Here is a 27,636-nt window from a genome sequence, read left to right as displayed (position 1 = left end):
ATTACAAAAGTAAAAAATATTCCTTGTTATGTTTATAAATATTAATTATAATTAGTATTTATTAACATAACAATGAATTTTCCACACGAATTTTTTTATCAAGATTCGCAGTAGAGAATCGACGCCAAGTAAAAAAAAATTTCCCGAATATATTTTCTCAAAATATTTGCATTTTTCGACCAAAATTGGATATCTCGAAAAGTTCTTTACCGATTTTGTTCAAACCTTTTTTGCCGGGTAAAAAATATAAAAAAAATTTTCTGTGGTGAAAATGAGGGGAATACCAAAAAATTAAAAAAAATTAGGCTCAAAAAACTGAAAAATTTATGATTTTTTTTATTTTTAGCCACTCCTGGAGCCTATACAGTTTAACGGATTCGTATGAAACTTACAAATAATATTAACTAGGTTATAATCTCGATATACATTTCAGGAAATTTCAAAACACTCAAAAAATTTTTTCTAACACACGCACCGAAAGTACACCATTTCTTACCTGTAAAGGGGGAGAAAAGTATGTCTTTCCCGGCGAGCGGGAGGGAAAGTTACTTTCCCTCCCGCTGACGTCACTAACAGGGAGGAAAAGTACTTTCCCTCTCTGTGACGTCACTAGCAGGGAGGGAATGTAACTTTCCCTCCCCGTAACGTCAATTTTTATTTCTGTTGTTTATAGAACATTAAGAAGAACAAGAACAGTATATTATTGAATTTACTGTCAAACTATCGATTCGAAATATCGAGTTTAAGTTTAATGTTGATATTTCGATATATCGAATCAAATTTAAAATCGATAATCACGTAAACAATAGTGTACACTTTCTCCGCTTGGCGTCTCTGTACGTTTGTTGTCATTCTGTCAATTCTGTTGATCAGTAATAACATCATTTAATCTCAATGTAGTCGACTTACTATAAAAGTTATATTTTTCGCTAAAATTTAATAATAAAATGCCGTTTTTAGAAAAATTAACATTCTTTATTTTTAATCTATGTACTTTCGCTATGTGTGTTAGAAAAAATAGTATGTGCAACTCGGGAGGAAAATGATTTCCGTCTCGTGTATTTGCAGTTCTCGTCTTCGCTCGGGCACTCGCTACGTTTCGAACTGCAAACTACACTCGCGGAAATCAACCATTTTCCTCCCTAGATGTACAATATATTATTTTTGCTTGATTTTTAGGTAGACGTGGAGCTCATAATTCTTTACCTATTCGCATAAAACTTACCAAAAATGCCAATTATGTTAAAAACTCGATATATAATCAAAGAAATCTGAATACAATCCAAAATTTTTGAAGTTTTTAATTTTTTACGAAAAAAATTAAAATTTTTGATAATTAGACACACCTGGAGCCTATAATTCTTTACCGATTTGCATGATACTTACCAATAATATCAATTAGGTTAAAATCTCGATACATAATTGTGGATATTTGAATACACTCAAAAATTTTTTAATTTTCACTTTTTTTATGATAATAATCTAAAAAAATACATGACATAAAAAGGTCGAATGGATATATCTCAATATTTTTTGTATTGAAACTACACATTTTTAACTTTCCAAAAAATCAAAATTCACTGTTAATTAAATTATCCAAAATCGTCACCTATATAAAATAAAAGTTACGAATTCTAGTTTTTTTAATAAAAAATTTTTTAATGGCTTGTATCTAGAAAATGAGGTCCTACAAACACATTGACATAAATAAAAATCATTAACATAATTTAAAACTTATTTCTAAACCTTAAAAAACAATTTTTTAGGAAAAATTTCAAAATCACCCCTAGAAAGGGGTGAAACTTCTCTAAATGAACAGCTACGATTTTTAGGTTAAGTTTTGTCGTTTCAGGAGGTGCTAAGGAACCACCAGGTAACAATGATTTTTCTTAGCATCGTAGGCAAACTTTTTTTACTTTCCAGACACCTGTGAATATTACTCTGATTAATAATAATAATAATTAATAATATTATTATTACTTATAACCTCTCTATCATAACATTGTCTTGTGCAATTTGACATATTCTCTTCTGTTATATTATGGCTCTATATATACTTCCGCAGTAACCATTTTTGGTTACCGCACGATCTACTTATGCATAGAGAATCTTCCTTCATTGCCCTCACTTTCTTCTTTTTCTTTTTAAATGACTTGTGGCAATGCTGAGTGTCAGACCTATAAACAGAGAGAAGAGAAGTAAGGTTTAGTCCATATGTGAGTATTTATAACTCGTCCAGAAATCTGCACAAAAACAGGAGGCGTCCTCGGGGGGTCGCTAGTATCCCCGGTCACATCTGACGTAGAGCGTATGATGTTAAGGTTTTTGCCATAAGGAGAGGTTATTCAGGGTTAGGGATACTTTAACTTTATGGCATTTCGCAAAGATTAAGTCTGCTAAGGGGACCAATTCTGGGTTCAAATTCGGAAACTTTCTCTCAAGAAATGAGTAGAACTGAGCTCTCTTAGGCTCCAAGAGGGGACACGAGTGTAATAGATGCTCCAATCTCTTTAGGTCTGCACCACATTTACAACCACTCTCCAAACTCCATCTCATCCTTTCGAAATTCGAAGTGCTCCGCCGTACATGTATGGCCTGATCTTAATCTAGTTATAACATTTATCCCAGCTCTTTGTAAGGATATATTCCTAAACCAGAGTCTACGTGAATGAAAACTGATGTTTGAAAAATATCAATGGTTTAGGAGATCTCTATCAGAAAATGGCCACAACTGAGTAAACTATGCCACACGGTCTGGAAGGAGAGTTGTCTTGATGATATCATTTAAAGGAGGGGAGAAAGGAATTCTACTTACCGAGCCATTGACCTCCTTACACACTCTATCAATCTTATGATTACCCTTAAATCCAGAATGGGAAGGAATCCAAAGAAAGCATATGTTTACAGACTGCGAGGACTCAATCGGAGGAGCCATGTGTACAAGTTCAAGAATAGAAAATACTATTTCAGGGGAATCCCTATACCTCAAACAGTTCGCAATACGCTGCACAGCAGAAAGTGAGTCTGTGACTATAAGGACTTCCCTAAAATTCTGCTCACGTGCAAATTTCACCGCTCTGAAGATAGCATAGAGTTCCGCAGTAAGAATAGTTAAAATGGGCTGTAAAGGTGAAGCCGATATAAAATTAGTACTCTCTACCAGGAAAGCCGAGGAAGCCTTACCCGTTTCGGGATTAAGAGAAGCATCAGTATAAATCACTTCCGCTTGTGGGAAATTCTCCCCAAGAAAACTTCTAAGTGCTTCCTCACGGTTTGCCTGAGCAGTTAATGCTGCTCCAGATTTTGTGTCACACCACGGAAAACAGGTAAGAGCATTCCAGGACCAGTCAAAAAAGTACTGTCTTTTGGTTCTAAAAGTATCCAAAAGTATTGATGACATGCGTTTCAAAGCATTAAGTAGTGTAAGTCTCTCATTGTTCAAACCAAAAGAGAACCTACGAGACTGCCTCCACAACTCAATCAAAGATGATGTTAACGGATTATCCGTCCACCTAAAGTTTCTAGCAACGAACATATTCGTCAAGTAAGAGCGTCGGAAATAGAGAACGGGTTCATTTGCCTCAGCCAATAGAAATAAGGTTGGGGTAGATCTCATGCAACCCAAGGATATTCTTAGCGCCGCAAATTGAATCCGATCTAGGATTTTCAAATTAGATGTGGCAGCATCAGAAAAGAGGGGAGAGCCCTAGTCCAAAATTGCGCGAATAAGGTTACGGTAGACCATGAGCCCACGTAAGTCGGGAAACAATCTTTAAGATACGCAGCGCCCTGACCGTTTTATCTGCCAGCATCTTAATATGTGGGCCCCAGTTTAACTTACGATCTAAAAGGATACCCAAGTGCTTCATAGTGGGTAGGCATTGTATCTTAGTATCTTCCAAGAAGATGTGAATATTATCAAAAGTTTTTCTGGATCTCGAAAAAAATGCAGCAGGATGTTTTGGCGGGAGCCACATTTAGGCTTATTGATTTAAGCCAACGAGCCAGATTGTTTAAAACTACCGTGACTCTTTCAGAGATCAATTCTAGGTCCTTAAACCTAGTATATAAGAGCAGGTCGTCCGCATACATGACAAAGTCAAAATTCCGAGGAAGAACCTCTCCAATCCTTCTTAAGTATAGATTAAAAAGGATAGGAAACAAAACTCCACCCAGGGGCACACCCAACCCACATACCCTTGGTCTCTCGTCATCAGAGGCAAAAGATATCAGTCTTTTGGATGTTATAAAGCCTATGAAATTGATAATATTAGGATGTACTTCCAGCTCAATCAAAATCGCATACTGGATACCTGGTCTAACAATGTTAAATGCTCCTTTAATGTATATTGATATCGCCAACGTATGGAATGACTCCGCAAACCCGCTAGTGACATCAGTGACAAACGTGGCTACACAATCAACCGCCGATCTACCCATCCTGAACCCGAATTGATGAACAGGTATCAAGTCACAACATAATGCTCTAATCTACTTCTAATTAGCTTTTCAAAGATCTTAGAAAAAACCGAGGTCAGTGCAATAGGGCAAAGCCCTTGCCTCCAGGCTTGGGGATTAGAATGACTTAAGTCTTTCTCCAGTCCTCCAGAAAAGAAGATAGTAAAAACATTCTATTAAACAATATGAGGAGAAATTCAAGCGCAATAGGACCTAAACCCTTGATCACTTCGCCCGTTATCCCATCTAGACCCGGCGCTGATTTAGGTTTGCTTGTTTCAATGGCTACTTGAAGTTCATTCTTCGAGAACGCACGAAACTCCACGTTATCAAAACAGGAAGGAGACTTTAAATAAGGGATATTAATAGGCGGAATATCCTCCCTGATCAGGTTATTTTTGAAGTTAATAACTTCAGGAGAGGAGTTGTCGTTCGAAATATTAGTATTTAAAAGTGCCGAACGGGAAGAAAAGGCTCTAATTGTTCTCTATAACTCCGCTGTTCCTTTCCCTGGTGACATATTCTCGCAAAATGATCTAAAACCCAGCATTTTTTGTTCCCTTATTAGACATTTTAAATGATTGTTTTTCCTTTTGAACTCCAATCTGTTATTTAAAGATTGGTTTGCGTGATACCATCTATGGTACTCTCTTCTGTCCTCAAGTATTTTGTCACATGTCTCGTTCCACCATAGAGGTTTGGTAAAACTCGGGTACGATCCCTTGCGAAGAACAAAGGCATCTCGAAATCTAGTAGGGAGCGTATTGTTAGTTGAAAAAAGATCAAATTGCAGCGAAAATTTTAAAAGACGTGCTCCTCTCAGATTTGTTGAGGCATCACCCCAACAAGTGTTGTGAGCATTAAAATCACCACAAAGAATGTGGTTTGCATCTGATGGTAGTTGAACGAAGATGTCACACCACTCCTCAGGTGTTATATCCCCACCCGGCGGAGCATATATACAAGTAATTCGTGTGATTCCAAAGACATAGCAGCGATCGAAACAATATCAATTTGAGTATCACGTACTCTGTGACAGAAAGTCTTCGTGATACGAAAAGCAATCTCCAATTCTGGTCTTTCAGGTATGATGCTTCTGGCTTTACAGAGAATCAGCGAAAGAGCATTATGAACCGAACCAGAATTGAGCATCTCGAAACCAATAGAGCAGACAGTACCGCAAGTAAAATTATAAACTAAAAACTGGCAAATATGACAAGTAAGGACCAATTCCCAATGGTCCGTAAATAAAATAAAATGACTCTTATGTGAGCAAAATAATAAAAGTATAAGATCAACAATACAAACAAAGTAAAAACCAACAAAATCAAAATATGTACAAAATTATCCTAAGTAATAGAGCCCCCTACTCCTCCATACCTATTCCCTCATCGGTATTCACGCCCTGCCCTACATCATCATGGTCCCGTCCCTCTGTATGGGATTTGCTGTACGAGTATCCGCCTGATTGCTGGACCATTGACTCCCAAACCACTTCGTACCTAGGTTTCGTTACACCACTTCTCAAAAGCAAATCCTCCGCCTTTTCATAACCCACATTGGACTCAAGTCTGCATTTCATAACCGAGAATTTGTATTTATAATAGACACAAATTTTGTAGGATGTTAAATGTTCACCTCTGCAGTTCGCACATAGGGCTTCACTATTGGGATTCGGGCATACATTGGAAAAATGTGCTTCCGCGCAGAATTCGCATCTGGGTTGCGACGACTTACATTGTGAAGAGAAGTGTCTAAAACGTTGACACTTATAGCATCTTTTCGGAGGGTCACGATCAAAATGAGATTGTAAAGAGCAGAAGAAATAAAAATTGAATCTGGAATTGAGACTCCCGAAAATAGAAACTCGACCTGACCCGAAATTTCATTGCCTTGATCGGTACGCCTACGGATAGAAATAATACTATTAATTATGTTTGGTCTCAATCTGAGACTGATGTCTTCCGGCGATAGTTCCAGATCAATATCATGAGCAAGAGCCTTCCTACTGACCAGCGACCTTGGAATGAATAATTTATATCCTTTATTATTCGTAGAAGTAAGCTCCAACAGCCTGTTAGCTAACTCCCATGTTGAAGAGGTGACTCGAAGTTGATTAACTCCATTGGCAACCACAACCCGAAGAAGATCGCTAACGAGTGACTCTAAATAATCCGCAGTCGCTATTCTGCTATACTTGCCAATATTTTTGTCCTTAATCGTAGTTTCAACCAAAATAGTAAAAGGAGGAGGAAAATCCTGAAAAAATCTAGCCTCCTCATTAAACATAGGGTTACTCCAAATCAAATCATAAGGAAATGATTTTTCTTTATCCGACTTACCACTTGAGTTAGAAGTATCCGACACGCTCTGAGTCTGTTCTAAATTTTGGGTTAAGCTTTTTAGCTCTTCAGATAAAGGTTCAGTGGGTGGGACCATGATACAATCCTGAAAAGCCAATGTGCTCATGTGTGACTCTGGAGGTGGATCGATGAAGGGAATATTTGAATTGGAACTAGTGGATTGAATGTTTACTTTATTAGCAATATTTATATTATTTACATTTTGAGGTTGACAGGTAAAAGAATTGAATCTCTTCGATGCCGGACTTGCTGGCTGTAGAGTATTTTCAGCAGACCCAGGCTTAAGGAGGGATGGATCCCTTTTTCTTATTTTATTTCTACTTCCAAAGAATGGTCTGGAAGAGACTGCCACTCATTGAAAAACAGGCGCAGACGAATTGGGGAGGGAACCATAGATAAAACCTGTAAAAAGGATATACGACAAAAGAGTCCCAAAATTGGTCCAACCCAGGAGGCCCTATTTACTTAAATTAAAAAAAATTGGTACTTATATAAATGAAACCATAGTGATAAATCACTATTAAATAAAATAATAAAATAAATTAAACGAAATAAATAAAATGAAATAATCAAAATAATAAAACCCAGACAACAATCAAAACAAAAGATGAATAAAAAAAATAAGGCAAATGTAGAATGTAAAAATAAACAAAAATTAATTTAAAATAAATTATGTAATTTGAAAATATGTAAATTGTAAAAAAAATATTAAATAAATTGATTTCCACCTTGGCTGTAGACTGAGGGACCAAAATACAAAAACAAAAAAAAATTTTTTAAGTGTGGGCAAAAGTGTTATGAAGCTGTCAAAAGTACGGGTTCCAACTCTATACACCTCTATACTAAAAAGTTCAGAGAGACGGAAACCGCATTATAATAATGAAAGACAAATGAACATAACCTATCCACTTAAAGCCACCTGATTGGTCGCAATAATTAGCGCGCGATAATTTTAAAAGATGTAATTCATTTTAATAACACTTACATAATATAATATATTATTTTCCTTTTTTATTAATAAATAATTCATAAAAAAGAAAAATGAACATAATTACAACTGTAGGTAGTGAAAAATATTGTTTTTAAAGAAATTTTTTGAAAATGATTAGCGCAAGAGAGATTATAGCGTAAATCACTATCTCTTAATACATATTCATAAATTTTTTCTTTACATTTTGAATCGATATGGAATAAAAAAATGAAGAAATTTAATCATTTTTCAAAATGAAATAAATAAAATGAAAATTGAAAAAGGAATACGCGGGACCTGATCCGACTGTTTAAATCTGAAATTCATAAAAATATAGATCTGATAGAGACATGCTTCTAAGCTGATTCAGCACTGAATAAAAAAAACTTACAAAAAGTTTTAAAATCCCAATAAAAACATCTTCGATGCAAAAAGTTACGCCAAGCAAAAATTATCTTAACCATCGAAACAATTCGTGAAATGAATGATAGCCAAGTAAATTTTAGGATTATGTTAAGTTTTAATTAATTTTTTTAATATAAAATATTAAATTTTAAAATGGAAAATTATACCAATTAAAATATGAGTGCTATGTAGAAAAAAAGAATTGTTTTGGTCTAAATATGAATTAGAGTTAATAATTATCAAAATAATTAATTGAAATCAATTTTTTGTTTAAGAAAAATTTCTATCGTACGTGCAGTTATGAAAACATGGCGTGAATTATTTTTAGGTATTAATTAATAATATTTATTATTTAATATTTATATCCTTCATTAATTTTTCGTTAATCCACTTGCAGTAGTATATGTTAAAAAATAATTTGCGCCAAGTTTTTATAACTGCGTATACGATAGAAATTTTTCTTAATCAAAAAATTGATTTCCATTAATTATTTTGATAGGGGAAGGTGGGGGAATTGGAGCCCTTTAAGGAAAATGACTAAAAAAACCGACTTATTGTTATAATAAAATATTGTTTTGGTCATTTTTTACTTCTTTTTTTATTTATCTTTAATTATAATTAATTAGAAATTAAGAGAAAGGAAGGAAATTTGCAAAAAAAATAATTTTTCTAAAAAAAATGCATTTTCTCCCATTATCCCACCTATGGGGTATTGGGAGCTCTTACTTGAAATTCCAATAAAATGATATAATTTTTATTTTCTTTAAATATTTTTCTTATTTTGTCAATAGTTCTCGACAGATGAACATTTTACAAAATATTTAAGACATAAAAAAGACCTACAGCATCTTTAGTATTAGAATATCTAATAATAACACATGTTAGACAATAAAACACAAATATTGATTCTTAGCAATTAAATATGCAACAATATCAAATTTTATAAATGAATCTTGTTTAATTTGCAATAAAATAAGAAAAGCCATATCGAGGTAACGAAACTCTGCTGGATGGCACAATTTTCCCATTACCCCAAAGAATTTTCACAGACCACAATTTGAAAAAAAGAAGAAAAACATAAACAAATTTATTACCTCTATTTTTATTCATGTATCTAAATCTACACATATTTATCTCTAATAAAATCACAAAACATAATTAAATAATAAATTTTTAACCATTTACTATGATCTCCGGAAATATTTTCCATTTAAGAAGAAAAACTCGACAACTTGATTTTTCCTTGTAGTTTCCGAGGTAGTTTCTACAAATCTGTCAGAAATGTGACCGTTTGTCTTCGTATGACATACAGGAAGATTGTTCAAGTTTTCCGAGTTATTTCCACGAAATTCAAAGTCTCTGTGTACTTGAAGTTTAAAAGTTCCCATTACCCCACCTTCCCCTTATTATTAACTCTAATTCATATTTAGACCAAAACAATTCTTTTTTGCTACATAGCATGCATATTTTAAAATTATAATTTGTGTAATTTCCCATTTTTAAATTTAATTATTTATATTAAAAAAATTAATTAAAACTTAACATAATCCTAAAATTTACTTGGCTAACATTTATTTCACGAATTGTTTCGATGGTTAAGATAATTTTTGCTTAGCGTAACTTTTTGCATCGAAGATGTTTTTGTTGGGATTCATTTAATTATTGGATAACTTTACTCATGTTTACTTTTTTATTTGTAGTTTATCCATAGAAACGTATTTTCAGAAAATATTAACATTTACAAACAAGATTAAAATACTGTTACATATTCAAAATAATGAGAAAAAAGTAAGATTTTATTATTATAAATTTTAATTTCTTTTTTAGGCCGAACGCTCAACCAACAATTGATGAGGATTTATTGCGTATACGACAAATTGTTGCGATTAAATTTCACGAAGCAAGCAATCAGTTAAAGCTTTGTAAAGATCATACAAAATTTTCTGCCTCAATTCCTCAAATTCAAGAAGAGAACATTGTTAAAGCACCCAGATTATTAAAACTTATGACAATGCTACCTGAAAAATGCAATTCAAATATAAGAGACGATGAATGTTGTAAAAATATATCACATTGCTTAAGACGTAAAATGGCACATTATTCTCACATTCCTCATACTTGCGATAAAATTAAGACTGAATCTCATGAAAAAAAAGCGACTCAAACGGATGAGAGAGAGAACATAAATGAATCTTCAACTTTCCAAATACAAAATGGTCCAAAAGTAATTGTGAAGAGAAGTTTGCAGGTTCAAAATGTAGACCGCTTTCACGTATCGCCAGAAACTTCATATCAAGAACCAAAAAATGTCGGAGTCTACAGTTTTCAACATAACACACTTTCAGAGCAAACTGAATTTTCTGAGAAAAAGTTTATTAATGAAAATGATAAAAGTCAAATTTCAAAAAAAGAAAGCTTCGATAAGAATCAAATTTTCAGAAAAAGCGTTGTTCTCAAATCTTCTGATGACTCAAGAAGAAAAGTGAGCTTGAAAAGAAGTTCTGAGATGGTTTCAGATAAAATTACAAAAACAAATAATTTCAGTGAAATTAATATTGATGATGATTCTGATCAACATATTATTGATGACGAATTAATTGCAGAGTCACTAACATCTAAAGAATCTACAGTACATTTAAAAGTATCACCTAAAGAGTGCAATATTGAAAATGAAAATTCAAAAACTGAAAAATTTCCTAAAGATAATGAAAAAAGACAAATACCAAGTTGCCATATAGGAAATTTACCAAAAAACCAGCCATCGATAATTAGTAATGAAAAAGTTAATTTTGAATATAAAGATATCTTAAAAGGCGCTCAATCTAACTCTCTAGTTCCAAAGCTTTCGTCTATTAAATTAGATAAATCCTCAAATGAATCAAATGCAATAATCGATCATATTAGCTTGGAAAAGCTCTCTGTCTTTGATTTGGACACGGCTATAAAAAGAAATAACGAAATAATTAAAAATGTTATTCAAAGTACAGATGTATTTTTAAAAAGTATATCTCCTAAATTTGAAATTAAAAATAATGATAATGATAATAAATATGATAATCAGAAAGTGAATTCTAATGCGGAAATGGTTTCTTTACAAAATTTTAAGTCACCTGCGCAACAGTTAGAATCAATTAAATTTCCATTAGTGGAAAATTTTCCTAAAATATATTTTTCAGAAAAAGAAAATGAATTCATACCTGGCGATGCAAACAAAACAGATTTTATAAGTAGTAGTCCTGATAAATTCTCCAAATTTATTTCCCCGAAGTCGGACATCAATGATCAGGAAACTGCCACTAACAGTCAAAGTATCAATTTATCATCAATAAGCCTTAGTTTGATGTCTTCAACAAAAAATATGATTTTTCAACCATCATTACCTTCGATAGTTACAAAATCACTATCTAAAGATCTCTCAAAAGATGAAACTTTAAATGATTTAAAAGATTTGAGTATTGAAATTTTTTCAGATAAAAAAGAAACTTTAATAAATTTTCAACGTCAAATAAATTCAACAAGTGATCCAAAAGAAACTGAGGAGAATAAACAATTGAATCAAAATATCTTGACGCATGACGATTTGAATAATGATCATTCCGAAAGAAAAGAATCAGTAATATTTCCACGAAGCTTTAAAGATTCACCAAAAATTGAAACAAATGCAAATATAATGTTATCCTCGAAAATTTCCTTACAATCGAGTAACTCTCATAAAGAAGAAAATAAAAATAAATACAGCGATGTGGACATTTTCAGTCAAATTTTTAAATCTCTGAAGAATTCATCAGTGATCATGAAAAAACTATTGACTTGTTTGTGCAGAGAAACAGATGCAGTAATTGAAAATGAAATTATCAATATATTCAGAGAAATCAGTGTCAATGATACAATTATTAATCAATTTCTTGTAATACTTCAAAACCGAGATAAGAATTCACAATTTTTAACGTTTATTAAGGATCTAGGCTCACATTTAAACTTCATTGACAAAGAAAATATTGAATGTGAAACTATAAGAAGACAGTTTATAGAATTTTTGGACAAATCAAAAATAAAAGTTCTTGATTCCCATACTATTAGGAATTCAAGTCCTAATGCATCAAGTAAGATTGAAAACAAAAACAATAATTCTCTCCAGACAAAATTGGACTTTGATGTTTCAGCGAAAGATAAAAATGTTATTTATAGTGATTGTAAGTTAGTAGTAGCCCAAGAAAAAAACGATTCACTTAAGCTGCAAGAGAAGATTAATATTTTTGATAAGGTAGATAAAGATTTTTCTTTGCAAAAATTAACTCAAAAAATATTTGTTGATAAATGTAAAAATTATGAAATTCAAGACCTTAAAAAAGAAGCAGATGATCAACAATACAAAGAAATTAATAATTCTACAGAGTTAAAAACGGAAAAGTTAAACTCGAAACAAATAAAATTAAACAGTTCTACAAAAATTAAATCGACATGTAATAGTGAATACAGTGGAGTTGAATCATCTAAGGGAATTGATTATTCTCAAAATTTTACAGAAAGTTCTACATCAAAACTTTGTAACACTCTTGAAAGTCTTGTTTCGTTAAAGTTGTCTGATTCATTTATGTTTAAAGGAAAGGATTCAAGTAATAAGGAAATATGTGCTGAACGAAATGTTGAATTGGATATTCAACAAAAATTAAATTATTTATTGAATATGGAAAAACATATTGCTCAAAGTATAGAAGAATCGTTAAAAACTGAATCCAAGGAAAGTAATTTTCAATGTAAATTAAAAAGAAAGTCTTTAATACGAGGTGAAACTTTTATAATTAAGAAATCAGATTTGGGTCACAAGGAAAAAAGCATACCAGTCGTTTGCAGTGATTTGAATATCTTAAATAATTCTCAGGAAGGATCTAAATTAAAGTATGTTAACTATATGTTTAATATGTAATTATGATAGTTAACCCTTCGTTTATAAACGTGAGTCATTTGTGTCCCAGCCAAAACTGTTTTAGTTTTTATTTTCTCCATTTGTTTATAAAAAATAAATGCCACAATAGATTTTTTTAGCATTTTTATGATTAATATAAGAAGTTGAGGATTGTAAAAAGTACCATGAATTTTTTTTAGCACATTAACACATTAAAAACACAGTGTGACGTTAATGACCCACGTTTACAGACGGAAGGTGTCGAAAAAACGTTTACAGATGAAGGGTTAAGATCTTCTTAAATAATAGTAAGATGAATTTTTATTTCCAGAACACCATTAGTGATTTCTGAAAGAAGAAAAAAAATTGTAAGTAAATAAAATGTTTCGAATAACGCAAAGTTAATGTTTTTTGTTTTCAATTTATAAGATAAAAAACAATATCAATTAAAAGTTAATTTTTATAATTAGTGTTTATTTCTAAAATTTTAGGATGAATTATCTTCTGAAACTTATTCAGAAGGAGAAATTAATTGCCCTAGTTCTTGTTCTTATTCTTTGGGGGAAATAAGAGGATCACAAGGAGAGAACATTAGTTTGAAAAAAACGTCAAATAAAACTTGTTCAACTTGGAGAATCAAAAATAAAAATCAAAGTTCATGCAGCAGCACAATTCTGAGTAATGTATGTTTCAATTTTTATGTGTTAAGGGGTAACACTACTCCAGACATTTTAAAAAATCAAATTATTTTTTCTTTTAATTAAATGGTAGTTCAGGATCTCAGAAATAAGTTACAATTGGTTTTCTACTTTCCACGTGGTTTTGATGGCTTTTAGTGGAGGAAATGCATAAATATATAACTGAACATTCCATAATTTCGAGATGAACAAGTGTTAATATTTTTTTTAATTGATAAATAAACAGTCCCAGTAAGAAAAGAATTTTTGAGGTAGCAATTTGGATGATTGAGCAAGCCGTCTGCTCAATTGTCTGAACGACATTTGGATAATTGGACCAGTTGCTCAATCATCCAATGCATTATGTCCAATCATCCGACATGTTATTCGTTGTTAAAAAACTGCTAAAAACAGAAAAAATACACTCAACAGTTGCAGAAACTTTTTAAAATGGATAATTCTAGATAAATACAAGAAAATAAAGTATAAATATACCTTTAGCGAGGAAAAAGACAGAATTTTCTGAAATGTTATTTTTCCGCTGAAAGTGTACTGTTGTACTTAAAAATTTGCAGGTAAAAAAGTGAAGATTATGATAAAGAGTAAAATTTCATTATCAACTCGCAATAATTGTCAAATGGTAATATGTAATTATAGATCTCTATTTTTCTATTTTAAAAAAGAGATAAATAAGCAAAATAAAATTTCACAGGCCAACAAAATTTGATTCAATTTACTTTCTAAGAATTAGACAACACTTTTTCGAAGGTTTTCGACGTGCTGAATCCGAATCCGGACTCAGAATTGACATTGAATTTGTGTTCAGTTATACCGAAAACCTGAGAATTATTTAAAATTTAAACGTTTGTAGTTATATTTTTCTGTATTATCGAAGCTTTGTCTGTTCCTATTCACTTTTGGAATATCGAAGAATTCGCCATACTCAGAAAATTGAATGAACGATTACTCAGAGACAAATGTAGATTTTTAAAATTTTCCAAATGGGTTTTAAAGGGGAAGAATAGCACTTTCAAATACAATATTGACCTTTTGGAAAAAAAAATTATCTCTTGATGTTGCATGACTTCAAAAGCTGTTAAAAAACTGTTTTTTTTTCACATTACGGTTAGAATATCTCGAAAACCTAACGTGCAGGGTCAATTCTGAGGCCGGATTCGGATTCAGCGCGTCGAAAACCTTCGGAAAAGTATTGTCTAATTCTTGGAAAGTAAATCTTGTCGGCCTGTGTTATTGTCAGTACTGAATTATTAAAATTTATTACCCTTTTTTACCATGACTATTAACCATAGCAACTTTAAATTTAGTCAGCGTAACAAAGCATCCTAGTCAATTCAGTTATGTAGCTTGGTTAATATTGTCAAAGTCGATTTAGTAGAATTGACCCCTTTGTTTCCTAGTTATATTAACTAACGTGTTTGGTTAATATCGCATGTATCTATATAGTCAATTTTGCTAAAGTTTAATTAGTCAAAGTGATTCTAGCCAATGTAACTAAGATACCTGGTTATTCTGATAAGCTTCCCTAGTCATTCCGACTAATTGTCGGAATCAACTTTGACCAAAATTGCCTAGTGGGTTCCTCTCGTAACTAGTCGAATTAGTCAATTCCTGGTATACAGGGGTTAGGAATTTTTTTCAGTGTAGGACTGTTCCTGATCTCGATTCGTGAGTCCAGTTCAACCTGGCCAGAACCTGTTCTTTCTCGCTAGGTTTACTTGTTTTCATTGGATTCTGAGATAAATTCACTATCCGAGAATATGCAGAAACTAGAGGGAATCTACTTTGATAGTTCCGAATTTTCTTTGACCTTTTTACCCTTCCGGATAACAACCTCAATTTAGGAATCAATAAATTTTCTCTCCAAGAATAATTCCGAAAAATAAATCTTTCCGTGAGGATAGCTCGACGCAGTGAAAATGGAGGCTCGTTAAGTTCAGCTAATAGAAAGTTACGTGGGATAGTACTCATACACCCCAAAATAACGCGCACGGTTTAAGATTGCTAAGTGGGAATTTGAAGCCTCCATAAACAGTTGGCAGCCCCACTCCAAATGAGAACGGACTAGGCCCCTGTAAATCTCCAGAAGGAAAACAGGGTTAGCACCCCATGTAATCCTAGACATCGATCTGAGGACATTAACAGACTTCTCCGACGATTGAGCAATCTTTCTGAAATGTTTCCCCCACGTGAGCTTCCTCCCGGTAAGAAAAATTGGATTGAAAAGGATAGAAACGCTTCTATCTGATTTAATGTCGTTTTTGTCCACAAACAGATGAATTCCGAATGAAGAGGAAGCAGGAATTAGATGGCATCCCTGGCTCCCAATATTGGGCCATTAATACGCCAGTGGTATTTTTCCCATTGGGAATTCATTTCTATTCAATTCAATTCGTCGTGACAAATCAGTAAGCGAGATTCAGAAGAATTCAACTAAAAGTCAATTCAATTCATTTTAATTAGAATTTTTTTTACTGGGAAGCTTCGTTGGTAAAATTAACTTATAATTTTTGATCACTAGAAAAATTAGTTATTTCAACTAACTTTTATGGTACTCTCTACCAGTGAAATCTTGGTAAATGATACCCACAAAAATTTAAGTATAATTAACTTGTTCCAAATAAGTCACAATAAACATTATGGTTAGGGGTTCAGGAGTGGGATTCCGATAAGGGACAGTGCTTTATAGTACCGCGCTATATAGCGCTGGCGCTATCGCTATGTAGCGCCGGAAGCTATTTTATCAAAAGAAGACATATTATACAAATTTTAAAAAAATAAAGCATTCCAATTAATATTTCTTACTTGCAAGTTAAGATAGTCGCATACTACAGATCAATAGTCACTTTTTAACCCTTTGGCGGTTTGTGATGTCTATACGGGTAAAAATCAAAAAATCGTCAATATGAGCCTAACTTTTTTAATTAAAATAAAATCTTTGAAATGTTGAAAAACAAATTTTTTTCGTGAGTTTCGTTCTAAAATATGTCAAAAATCATAAAACGCAAGATCAAGGAATACTTCTCTGCTCAATAAAATTTTTTCTAGTAATCACATATTTAAATAATTTCCATATAAAAAACTATACAAAACAAAAAAAACGTTCTTTTTATTTTTAATAACGACTGACTTTACTCTTTAAAAAAACTGTCTGACGGGACACGATGACAAAAATAATAAACACGAATTTTTAGTTTTTATATTACTCGAAAACTTCAATTTTGTTTCTATTGTACATTTACACAAATAATATACATATGCTAAAAATGTTTTTATGCGTTATTTACATTCTAAAAATGTTCTTCTTTAAAATAAACTTGAGGACAGGATGACAAAAAGAAGATGTACGTTTTTTTATAATTATTAAAATATTATTTTATTGATTTTTTAATTGATTTTGACACTTCTCTATGCTCACATATTATCAAATTGATATCGTACTTCATTTATTTCATAGTTTAAAAACATTTAATTATGATCCCAGTGGAAAAACCGGTAAATATATGTGCGGGGACATGATGACATTAAAAAAATTCAAATCTAGGGACACGTGGAAAATTCTTTATATTTCGTATTTAGTGTTATAAAAATACTTACCACTTTCTTACATTACATTGTATACATTGGAGAACACGTACTCGAAAAGAAATTTTAATTTAGAAAATAAAAAATTGAATTAAAATTTTTGTAAGTCTTAAAACGTAAATAGGGACTGGGGACATGATGACATTTTTAATCATTTTTACGATACAATATAGTTTTGTAGATTTTTTCAAGACGCATCTTTTTGACCTATTTTATTGACCGCCATATAGGAATCGCTATTTCTTATTTTTGAAAACCCACATCATATTCGTAATCAGCGACCCCAAAAACCCCCGAATAACAATTTTTAAAAAAATTAAATAAAAATTATATTTTATTTTCAGCCATATTGGATCAGCCATTCATTATTTTTGAAACCGACATTATATTCGTAATCAGCAACCTCAAAAACCCCTGAATAACAATTTTTTAAAAAATTAAATAAAATTTATATTTTATTGTCCGTCATATTGGATCAGCCATTCCTTATTTTTGAAAACCGACATCATATTCGTAATCAGCGACCTCAAAAATCCCCGAATAACAGTTTTTTAAGAAATTAAGTACAATTGAAATTTAATTGTCCGCCATATAAGATCCACCATTTCTTATTTTTGAAAACGGACATCATTTTTGTAATCAGCGACCCCAAAAAACCCCTATAAACAGTTTTTAAACAAATTAAGTAAAAGTTTTGTTTTTTTCCGCCATATTGGATCCGCCATATTTTTTAAACTACATCATATTCTTAATTAACAACCTAAAAAACACCTGATTATCTTCGCGATGGTTTATTGAGAAACCCTCCATCTTGACTAAAATTATTCATTTGAACACATAGCACTCAGTGCTATGAAGCATTGCTCTATATAGCACCAATGTATTTGTCTCTATTCTAGGTATTAATTTGACTGAATGTCGGTGTCAATTTGCTATTTCATAGCACTAGTCAATTTTGTTTTTTATCATACACGTCAGTATTTAAAATTTTTTTAAATGACTTTGAACCGTGTACAGTTAAAATATTCTTTTACTAAAAACATTTCACGTAATGAAAGCACGATTTCTATCTAAGCACGATTTGTTCATTTTTTAAGAACAATTCTTCGAGATTGAATGTTTTAATTTGATAATTAAGCACTGAACACAACACGCGATATCCCTACGACGCGCAACACAAGTGATACTGCAATAATTCATCTTTGAAATGACAAGCTGATTTTCTATTTTTTGAATTGCATTAAACTGACAACGGGAATTAACAGGATTAGTTATTTTTCAATCTTATTTCTCTTAAAGGAATTAAAACAAACTCAATTTTAATGCGATTAATTTGAATACATTTTCTATTGCAGGGATGTTATAAAATTGATTTCAATATTAAATTAGATTTACTTACTACCAATTCGTATTCTGACCATAAGAATGTGTTAACGTTTTCTACACTAAATTTTTAAAGAATTAAATTGGATAGAAATGAAAACAGTCGTTTTACCAGAAAATAAATTGAAATAAAACTGGACAAAAACGACATTCGTTTGGATTAAAGTGTGTTCAATTTCATAACAATTTGAATTCAATTTTATGCATTTTAATCCACTCCTTCTTACCGGGCTGTCAAGGAGTATGTCTAGGTACGAAAGTTAAAGCACAATAAAACTTGACTTTCCGACCAGAAGTGCCAGCACAGTCAGTTCAGCTGTCTGAAATATCCTAATGTCTCGCCACTGCGGACAACGCCCTACACTTTAAGACTCCTTAAATATTACACATGGAGACTCTGCAATATTCAGGAAATATTTCAAAGAAAATTAGAAACTTTTTTAAAATATGCAATCAATCGTTGTCTTCTAATATGTTCAACACCTTAGGATCTTAGAAAATTAAAAACTATTGCGCAGCTGTACAGGCCATAGAAACTGAGATCGACCAGTGCGCATCATTTAAGTTTTGCATTTTAAGTATTGCATGGCAATATTTCTTATAGGCGGACATTTTCCTGTTTTCATCAACAATTCATGAACCTTGCATTGAAATATTTCGAATCTTTCAATGAAATATTCATGAAATGTTTAGGAAATATAATGTGCTGTGTGGGATGGCATTCCTTCTCAGAAAATGGTTGATTTAGAGGGTCGTTTTCATCAACCACAGATCGAGTAGGCAACCCAAAAGCCTCAATATAAGGCTTAACCAAGTTCTCCTGAAGAGCCTGAAATACCTCTGATTCAGGATCGTTACAAATGTTACTGGTGATTGGGGAATTCCTATTCGAAAAGTGTCTGACTGATTTCCATATTTTTGTTAGTCCTACAGAAGGATCAATATTTTCACAAAAACGATCTAAACGACAGAGAGTTTTTCTTTCTAACGCTTCCATACCATATTCTGATTTAAAAGAAACTCTCTCCTGGCTAATCTACGTCTCTCTATCAACTCATTACAATCCTCGTCCCACCAAAGTGGATGGGACTTACGTTTTCCCGGGTTATCAGAAAGATAGTATGCTCCATTCTCAATAAGATTACAGTTAATTCTCTCAATGAGTTTGTTATATAATCTCTACTGGATCAAAACCCTGATCCAGTTCTGAAGACAATACTCTTGCATCTACAGACATCTGCTCCGAAAACCCTTCCAACGACACTTTAATCAGTTTGAGTCGTTTGTTAAAAGCCCTTAGGTGAAACGTCAATTCCAGTCATGACAAGGAGATGATCTGAGTGAAACAGATCATTTGTAACCTCTATATCAGAAAGACATGCTAAATTAGCAGAAACCAAAACAAGGTCTACATTATTCTGTGTTCTTCCAGAGAAGTCCTCATGAGTAGGGACTGAATAATTTAAATTTATTAAGCTATATGTATCCATCACTTCCAAGATATAGAAACCTCTAGGAGTGTCATACCTCGCGCCCCAGGACAATGCATGAGCATTAAAATCTCCGCATATGATGAGTGAGTTTTGTGGGTCAAGATCCTGCAACAATTCCAACTAACAATTAAGTGGGATGACTACACCAGGAGGAGCATAAACTGAAACAAACTGAACATTACCTGTTTCAGTTAATTCTGGAGGCCACATGGCCACATCAAAATAATCTTTATAGCTACCCCTCAGCGCTATAGATGTGATTATTCAGTTCCTTTTTGCTAGAATCATGGAACCGCCTCCCAAGTTTTAATCAAGTCTATCACATCTATAAAAATAATAACCAAAAACAGACCAATCAACCACCTGGTCCGTGTGCCATGTTTCCGTCACAGCCAGAAGATCAAAATCATGCGTGGAAAGCATCAACTCAATTTCAACCTTTTTGTTCACAACGGTGTGTGCGTTCCAATTTTCAAATTTAATATTTTTAACTCGCATTTTGACTAAAAAGAATTATAAAGAAAACGAAAACTACTAAGAAAATTTATACAACGAAAAATAACATAAGTAGGTACCTGCTCCTTTTTTTGAACAGGCTTGAATCGACCAGAGAATTTCTAAAGGACTAAGTAAAAACTAAAAGAGAAAAGAAAAAAACAAGAAAATAATAATAAAAAAAGGAGAAAAAATCAGTCTGGTATGTTCAACATAGAATGATTTTATTTTCGGCAATGTGAAGATCATTTAGATCCTCACAAGGTTTTGTCATCCCATCACCAACATCCTGTCCAGAAACGTCGAGCAAGATCCGCCCCCCTATCTGCTCATCAGAATTTAGGACACTTATATCCTGGGACAAGTTTTGAATCACACATTCTGAACCCATTTTCTCAATTTGAGAATCAGTAATAATTGTCTACTGCCTATAAGGTGTAGAAATATTCCTGTTCACCTGTTCTTCCAATTCTTGAAACAACGGACGGACAACGGATCTTTATCATCGGTACTACGTACAGATTCCAGACAATTATTTATTTTATTAAAGTTCCTACTAGGGGAACTAGGGTTACTAGAAGAGTTCTGAAACAACTCTGGGAATTTCTTTTTTAAAACCTCAATAGCCTCCATTCTTTGAATTTTCGAGATATAACGCAATTTGGATACCTCGAATTCCAACTTATAAGTAGGGCAATCTGTGGATGAAGCAATATATTTTTGTTTGCAATTCTTTCACCTATTCCCTAACGGATTGGCCAATAAATTGTTAAAAAATTATATAAAAGTGAAAAATAAAGGTAAATTAGTATTTATATATAAGATTTGTAGAAAAATTGTGATAACCCTGGCGGATTGTATGCGATGTGAATGCTCCACAAAATTCGCGGAAAATTCGTGGAACACGAGGTTAAGATTAAAATTCTGTCTAAAATGTATAAAAAATGATGAAATTGATAGTATAATTATTAAAATCAGTAAGTTTTATGCATTTTAAGATGATTATTGTTAAATAATTATAAAAATTTAATGTATTTATTAATTTCAATCTACTACAGTTTATTATCAACAATTGTCGATAAAATCAATAGAGACGCGATTTTTAGCAGGTAGGTGGCAGCACTCTTTTTTTCTTTTTCAATTTTTTCTGTATTTTTTATCAAAAGCAAAACTCTTATTTATCAAACGGAAATATTGGTAAAAAAATGTATTATTTTATCAAAAAAGTAATATTTTAATAAAAAATATTTGTGAAAAAAATGAATTTTTTTAAAATTAATTTTCAACGGAAATAATAGTGAAAAAATGTATTATTTTATCAAAAAAATTGATGTATTATCAAAATATTGGTAAAAAAAATTTTTTTATCAAAATTTTTTTTAAAAAATATGGCTAAAGAAAGATGATTAATTTTTAAAAGAAATATTCATGAAAAAAATAATTGTTTTATCGAAAATATGTCTGACAAAAATTAATTCTTTTATCAAAAATATCGGTGAAAAAAATTAAATTTTAAAGGAGTGAAAAAATTTTAAAGGTTGAATGAATTAATTATTTCTATAAAAAAATATTTATTTATTTAATTACAATGTACGGGCTTACAAATAAAAAGTTAAAAATGCCCTTTAGTGCAAAAGCACTTAATATTATAAGAAGATATAATGAATGTAATCACAGAATGACGAAATCATATGTAGGTGACTTATAGACTAATACAAAATTAATTTTCGTAGGTCGTTTGTGAATTTGCCTAAAGATATACCAAAGAAGTCTAACGCGTGACAGTTCTCGTTACCTCTAGTACAAATTCTGTTAATAACACTGTTGTCTAAATAGTTAGATTTATTAAATTTAACTCTGAACAGTTTTTGATTTCTTAAACCTTTTGAAGGAACAATACAATTTATGCTTGACAATATCGATGGACAATCGATTAATCCGTTAATAATTTTGAACAATAATAGTAGGTCCAAAAAAATAATTCTGGAGTAGAATTTTGGAACCTTTAGTTTTTTTCTTAAATTTGTATAATCGTGACTGAGTATGTTGTAATATACACCAACTTGTCTTGCTGCAAACGGAGAAATTTATTTTGTACACGCTCTAGTTTTAATAATTGGTACTCTTGGTATGGGACCCATATTGCTATTGCAAATTCTAATTTTGATCTGGCTAAAGCAAAAAATAATGACTTTAAGACCACTATGTTCTTAAAATGACACGCATTTCTTTGGATTGAGCCAAACACTTTAAGTGCCGCGTTAACAGTATTAGCAATATGAGTATCAAACCTTAGATTAGATGAAAAAGTGACCCCCAAGTCACTCAGGTTGGAAACCCTACTCAATTGTTCACTGCCTACAACATAGTTATACAAAATTGGATTTTCATGTCTAAAGAAAGATATTACACTACATTTCTTAACATTAAGAGTAAGCCTTATGTCGGCAGACCATCTCACGAGATTGTTAAGATCATTTTGTACATCAGAACAATCATCATTACACGTAATAACTTTATAGATTTTTAGATCATCCGCAAATAATAAAATATTGTTAAAAAATGAATTGTTTTATCAAAAATATTGTTGAAAAAATAACTTTTTTTTTTATTTAAAATTTTTGGTGAATGAAATTAATTTTTTTTATAAAAAAATTATTATAGATATTTATCTTAAACGGCAATATTGGTAAAAAAATGTATTATTTAAACAAACATATTGGTGAGAAATTTATTTCTTTATCAAAAACATTGTTGGAAAAAATGAATTATTTTTTCAAAAATACTTTTGAAAAATCATTATTTTTAAAAATAAATATTCATGAAAAAACATTGTTTTATCAAAAATAATAATTTTTTGATAAAATATTACATTTTTTCACCATTATTTCCGTTTAAAAATTTTTTTTTCAACTTTTTTCTTTAAAAATTCATTTTTTTCACAAATATTTTTTATGAAAATATTAATTTTTTTGATAAAATAATACATTTTTTACCAATATTTCCTTTTAATAAATAAGAGTTTTGCTTTTGATAAAAAAAAAGAAATAATTTAAAAAGAAAAAAAGATTGCTGCCACCTACATGCTAAAAATCGCGTCTCTATTGATTTTATCGACAAATGTTGATAATAAACTGTAATAGATTGAAATTAATAAATACATTAAATTTTTATAATTGTAAAAAAATAAATAAATTTTAGCTCACACCGTCAATGTTTAACTCTTTAATGTTAATAAATTACATATAAAATTTAAAAATTCAACTGTTTTTATTTTTAATATCGGAGTGGTTTCCAAAGTATTTTCGTCCTCTGAACACGATTCTGGCACCCAAATTTGCGTAGCACGTCAGGATTTTGAGAAAAGAGGGGGTAAAGACTCCAGAAAAGTGTTTTCAGCATATTATTCTTAACTTAACCCTTTCATGGCCAGTGGGACACATACGTCCCACCTACTTCAAAAAATCATAACTTTCTTAAAACTTAATCGATTAACTCCACTAAGATCTCATTTTGAAGGGGAGGGATAGAGTAACAAATGTAAATACATGTATTTTTTTAAAAAACTACCCTCTTTGAAATACACCTCTTCAAAAAACCCGAAAAATGAGAAAAATGAAAAAACAGGTATAAATTTCAGAAGAAATTTTTTTTTCAGGCTTTCATAGTAACATATGTTTAAAAATATTGCAACCTTTGTAAAAAAAAATTAATATTAAAAATTCAACCCGAGGGTGCAGAAAAATAACTAAAACCTTTAAAAATTAATAAATTCGCTTGAAAATTGTTACTTGGGGGTTTTCGGGGTCGCTGATTACGAATCTGATGTTCGTTTTCAAAAATTCAAAATGGCGGATCCAAAATGGCGACCGATAATTATAAAAATTTACTACATTCGCGTGAAACTTATCACTCGGGGGTTTTCGGGGTCGCTGATTACGAATCCGATGTCCGTCTTTAAGAATTCAAAATGGCGGATCCAATATGGCGACCGATAAATATAAAAATTCACTAGATTCATGTGAAACTTGTCACTTGGGGGGTTTTCGGGGTCGCTGATTACGAATCCGATATCAGATTTAGAAAATTGAAAATGGCGGATCCAATATGGCAGAAGAAATGATTAACTTTCATTAGATTCATCTGAAACTTATTACTGTGGGGTTTTCGGGGTCGATAATTACGAATATGATGTCAGTTTTTAAAATTGCAAAATAATTCTGGTGTCATTATTGCCTATTAATTTTGTAGCTTTTAGTGCCTGTTGTTAGGAGTTTAGTATGAAAATGAAAATTACAGACCCAGGCTCAATCGGTGAGGTAGTGGGAGAACGCTACACAGAGAAAACGAAACGACGCGCTGATTGCCTTATAACAGCAGTTCCACATGGGAGCTTCTTTGCTACTGTCGTACCCCCCCTTTCATTTACCCAATGCACTCCCCTCTACGCCATCGTGGAGGGGATTGCATTGAGTATGTACTCAATGCATTACTCAATATGATAATAATCAGTGAAAATTTATTATTTTTTTGATTGTTGAAAACTGAATTCAGTATCTTATAACTTATGAATTAGGGGTGGATTTCAAGGGTAGGGGGTGAGTTTATTATTATTATCCATATCTGTGAAACATTGAAATACTTTTTTACAATTCAGAAGCACTTAGAATCCATATAATTTTTTTCATTTATTCACAAAAACATTTATCATTAAGGGGTGGTTATTTGACTTAAGGGTTGTTTTTCAGGGGTTGTTTATATTCAGTATTAATACTTAGTTAGCATAGAAAATTTTTTTTTCATATTTTCGAAAATCAGTGAAAATTATTTTTTTGATTGTTCCAAACTGAGAATAGTTATGAATTAGGGGTGGGCTTCAAGGGTAGGGGGTGAGTTTATTATTATTATTATTATCTATGTCTGTGTAACTTTCAAATAATTGTTTATAATTTAGAAGCAATTAGAATCTATAGATTTTTTTTAATCATTTACAAAAACTTTCACCGTCAAGGGATGATTATTTGACTTTAAGGGTGTTTTCAAGGGGTTATTGATCCTTTTCAATTTTTAAGCAACCAGGCAATGTTTATAAATAAATAAAAAGTAGATAAGAGCTGAAAAATATTTAATTCATCAATTTGGTTAAATATCAGTTTTTTGGGGTAGTAATGTACCGTGGCGGTGGTTTTAAGGGGTGAGACATGTTAAAAAAAAATTTTTTCTCTTACTGAATACTTTAGTAATTAAATCTAATATACATTATAAGTCTAAAGTAACGACAAAAAACTCGGCCATTAAAGGGTTAATTAAATTTTTTTCACTCAAAATCCTTAAGCGGCGTTTTTGTGTTCAAATATATGTATTTTTTAAACTTATAAAACTAATTGTCAAATAAATATTTTGTTCTAATGCTGTCACCCCGGTGACACGACTTACGCTTCGCCATGTACCAATGTGTCAAATGTGTTGAAAATGGCCACCAGTTGGCGCTGATAGTAACTTTGTCCTATAAAAGCGTGTAAAGCATTGCGAAAAACTATATAATTATTCAAAAAAATCTACTAAATCATTTTGTTTTTAAATAATAAATAAATTCTCACATATTTCATTAGACGCATTTATCGTAAAGTATTAGTAATAAAAATAATTGATAAAGTGAAAATAGTAAAACTATAGATATATTATTAATACGCTCTTTTTAAATACATTTTATTTACTGTAATTTTTTTTGCAAAAATTTATATATATTTATATAACAAAATATAAATTTATAATTTAATAAATTTAATTAATATTCGGTTAATTTGGTTGCCTTCTTTTTTTGCAAATTTAGTTTCTTTACATCTGACAAGTAAATTTTACTAAATTGCCTCATTCTATTTTGTAAATAGAAAAGAACTATAAAAGCTAAAACTTCGCTTCCATGCTTAGCACAATTAACAAAAAATAAATTTTCCTTTGTTATGTCATTTATGACAAGGTCAAAAACATTACTTTTTTTACAATGAAGTGAAAAAGAATTTTCGATGGATTTTATAAAAGAAAATAATTTAAAATTTGGATGGCGAATCTGATCATTTTCATCATAAGTAATGATTTTAGAAATTGGATGGTTCGCTTGATTAGAATTTTCATCACAAAATAGTGCAGAATAGCAATCAAAACAATTCCTTTTTTTCATTCTTTCACAGATTTGTCCTGTAACATAATAAAAAAAAATCGGACAACACAAACAGAAAATGAAAAAAAAATCTTTGAAAACTCTGAAGTTAATGTCAATAAGGAAAGTTAAAATTGTATTCTATTGATGAAAAAAATAAGATATTTGGGAATGTCTTTTTTAAATCATACTTTCAATTTTCAGTATTTTATAAATATAAAATAATTTTTATTTTACATATTTTTTCATCGAAGTACCAAAATGGTTGGATAATATTACAAGCTCTTTGGACCCCGGAGAAAAATCCAATAAACAGAGTGTCTAACAAGGATTGAGAAAAAATTTCCCTGATTTTTTACTTATTTTATTTCTGCTTTCTTAGGATAAAAATATGGTACTCTCTAAATTTGAATCAGCGAGAAGTATAACACTGTTACCAATTAGCGTATATACGCTGAAAAATCAGTGAATTTTCACTAATTTATCAGTGCATATACGCTGATTGGAATCAGTGGTATACTTATAGCTGAGAATCAGCGAGATTTCGCTGATTCAAATTTAGAGAGTAAATGACATATTTAACAATAAATTAATATAATAAAATGACAGGACCAAATGGTAATAAGAATCATTTAAGTCTCGATAGATAAAAAAAATTTCTAAATTTACAAAAAATTTCAATTTTTTTAAATTTGACGTTCCCTGACCGGGTTTTGCAATGAA

The 27,636-nt window shown here is 31.2% G+C and overlaps 1 protein-coding gene across 1 annotated transcript in view; it reads left to right on the top strand.

Annotated features, from left to right (window-relative positions):
- The window catches only part of LOC127278579 (uncharacterized), a 166,022-nt gene that overhangs the window by 126,455 nt on the left and 11,931 nt on the right, over positions 1 to 27,636 (top strand). The window contains exons 5-7 of the mRNA XM_051300359.1: positions 10,024 to 13,095; positions 13,434 to 13,470; positions 13,594 to 13,785. Of these exons, the coding sequence (XP_051156316.1) occupies positions 10,024 to 13,095; positions 13,434 to 13,470; positions 13,594 to 13,785 (3,301 nt within the window). The remainder of the gene's footprint in view (positions 1 to 10,023; positions 13,096 to 13,433; positions 13,471 to 13,593; positions 13,786 to 27,636) is intronic.

This window comes from Leptopilina boulardi, unplaced genomic scaffold, assembly GCF_019393585.1.
Source record: "Leptopilina boulardi isolate dan_hultmark-lab unplaced genomic scaffold, ZJU_Lbou_2.1 LbouV2_208, whole genome shotgun sequence".
Taxonomy (NCBI): domain Eukaryota; kingdom Metazoa; phylum Arthropoda; class Insecta; order Hymenoptera; family Figitidae; genus Leptopilina; species Leptopilina boulardi.
Note: the sequence above shows the minus strand (reverse complement) of the source record. Positions and strands in the feature narration are given on the sequence as shown.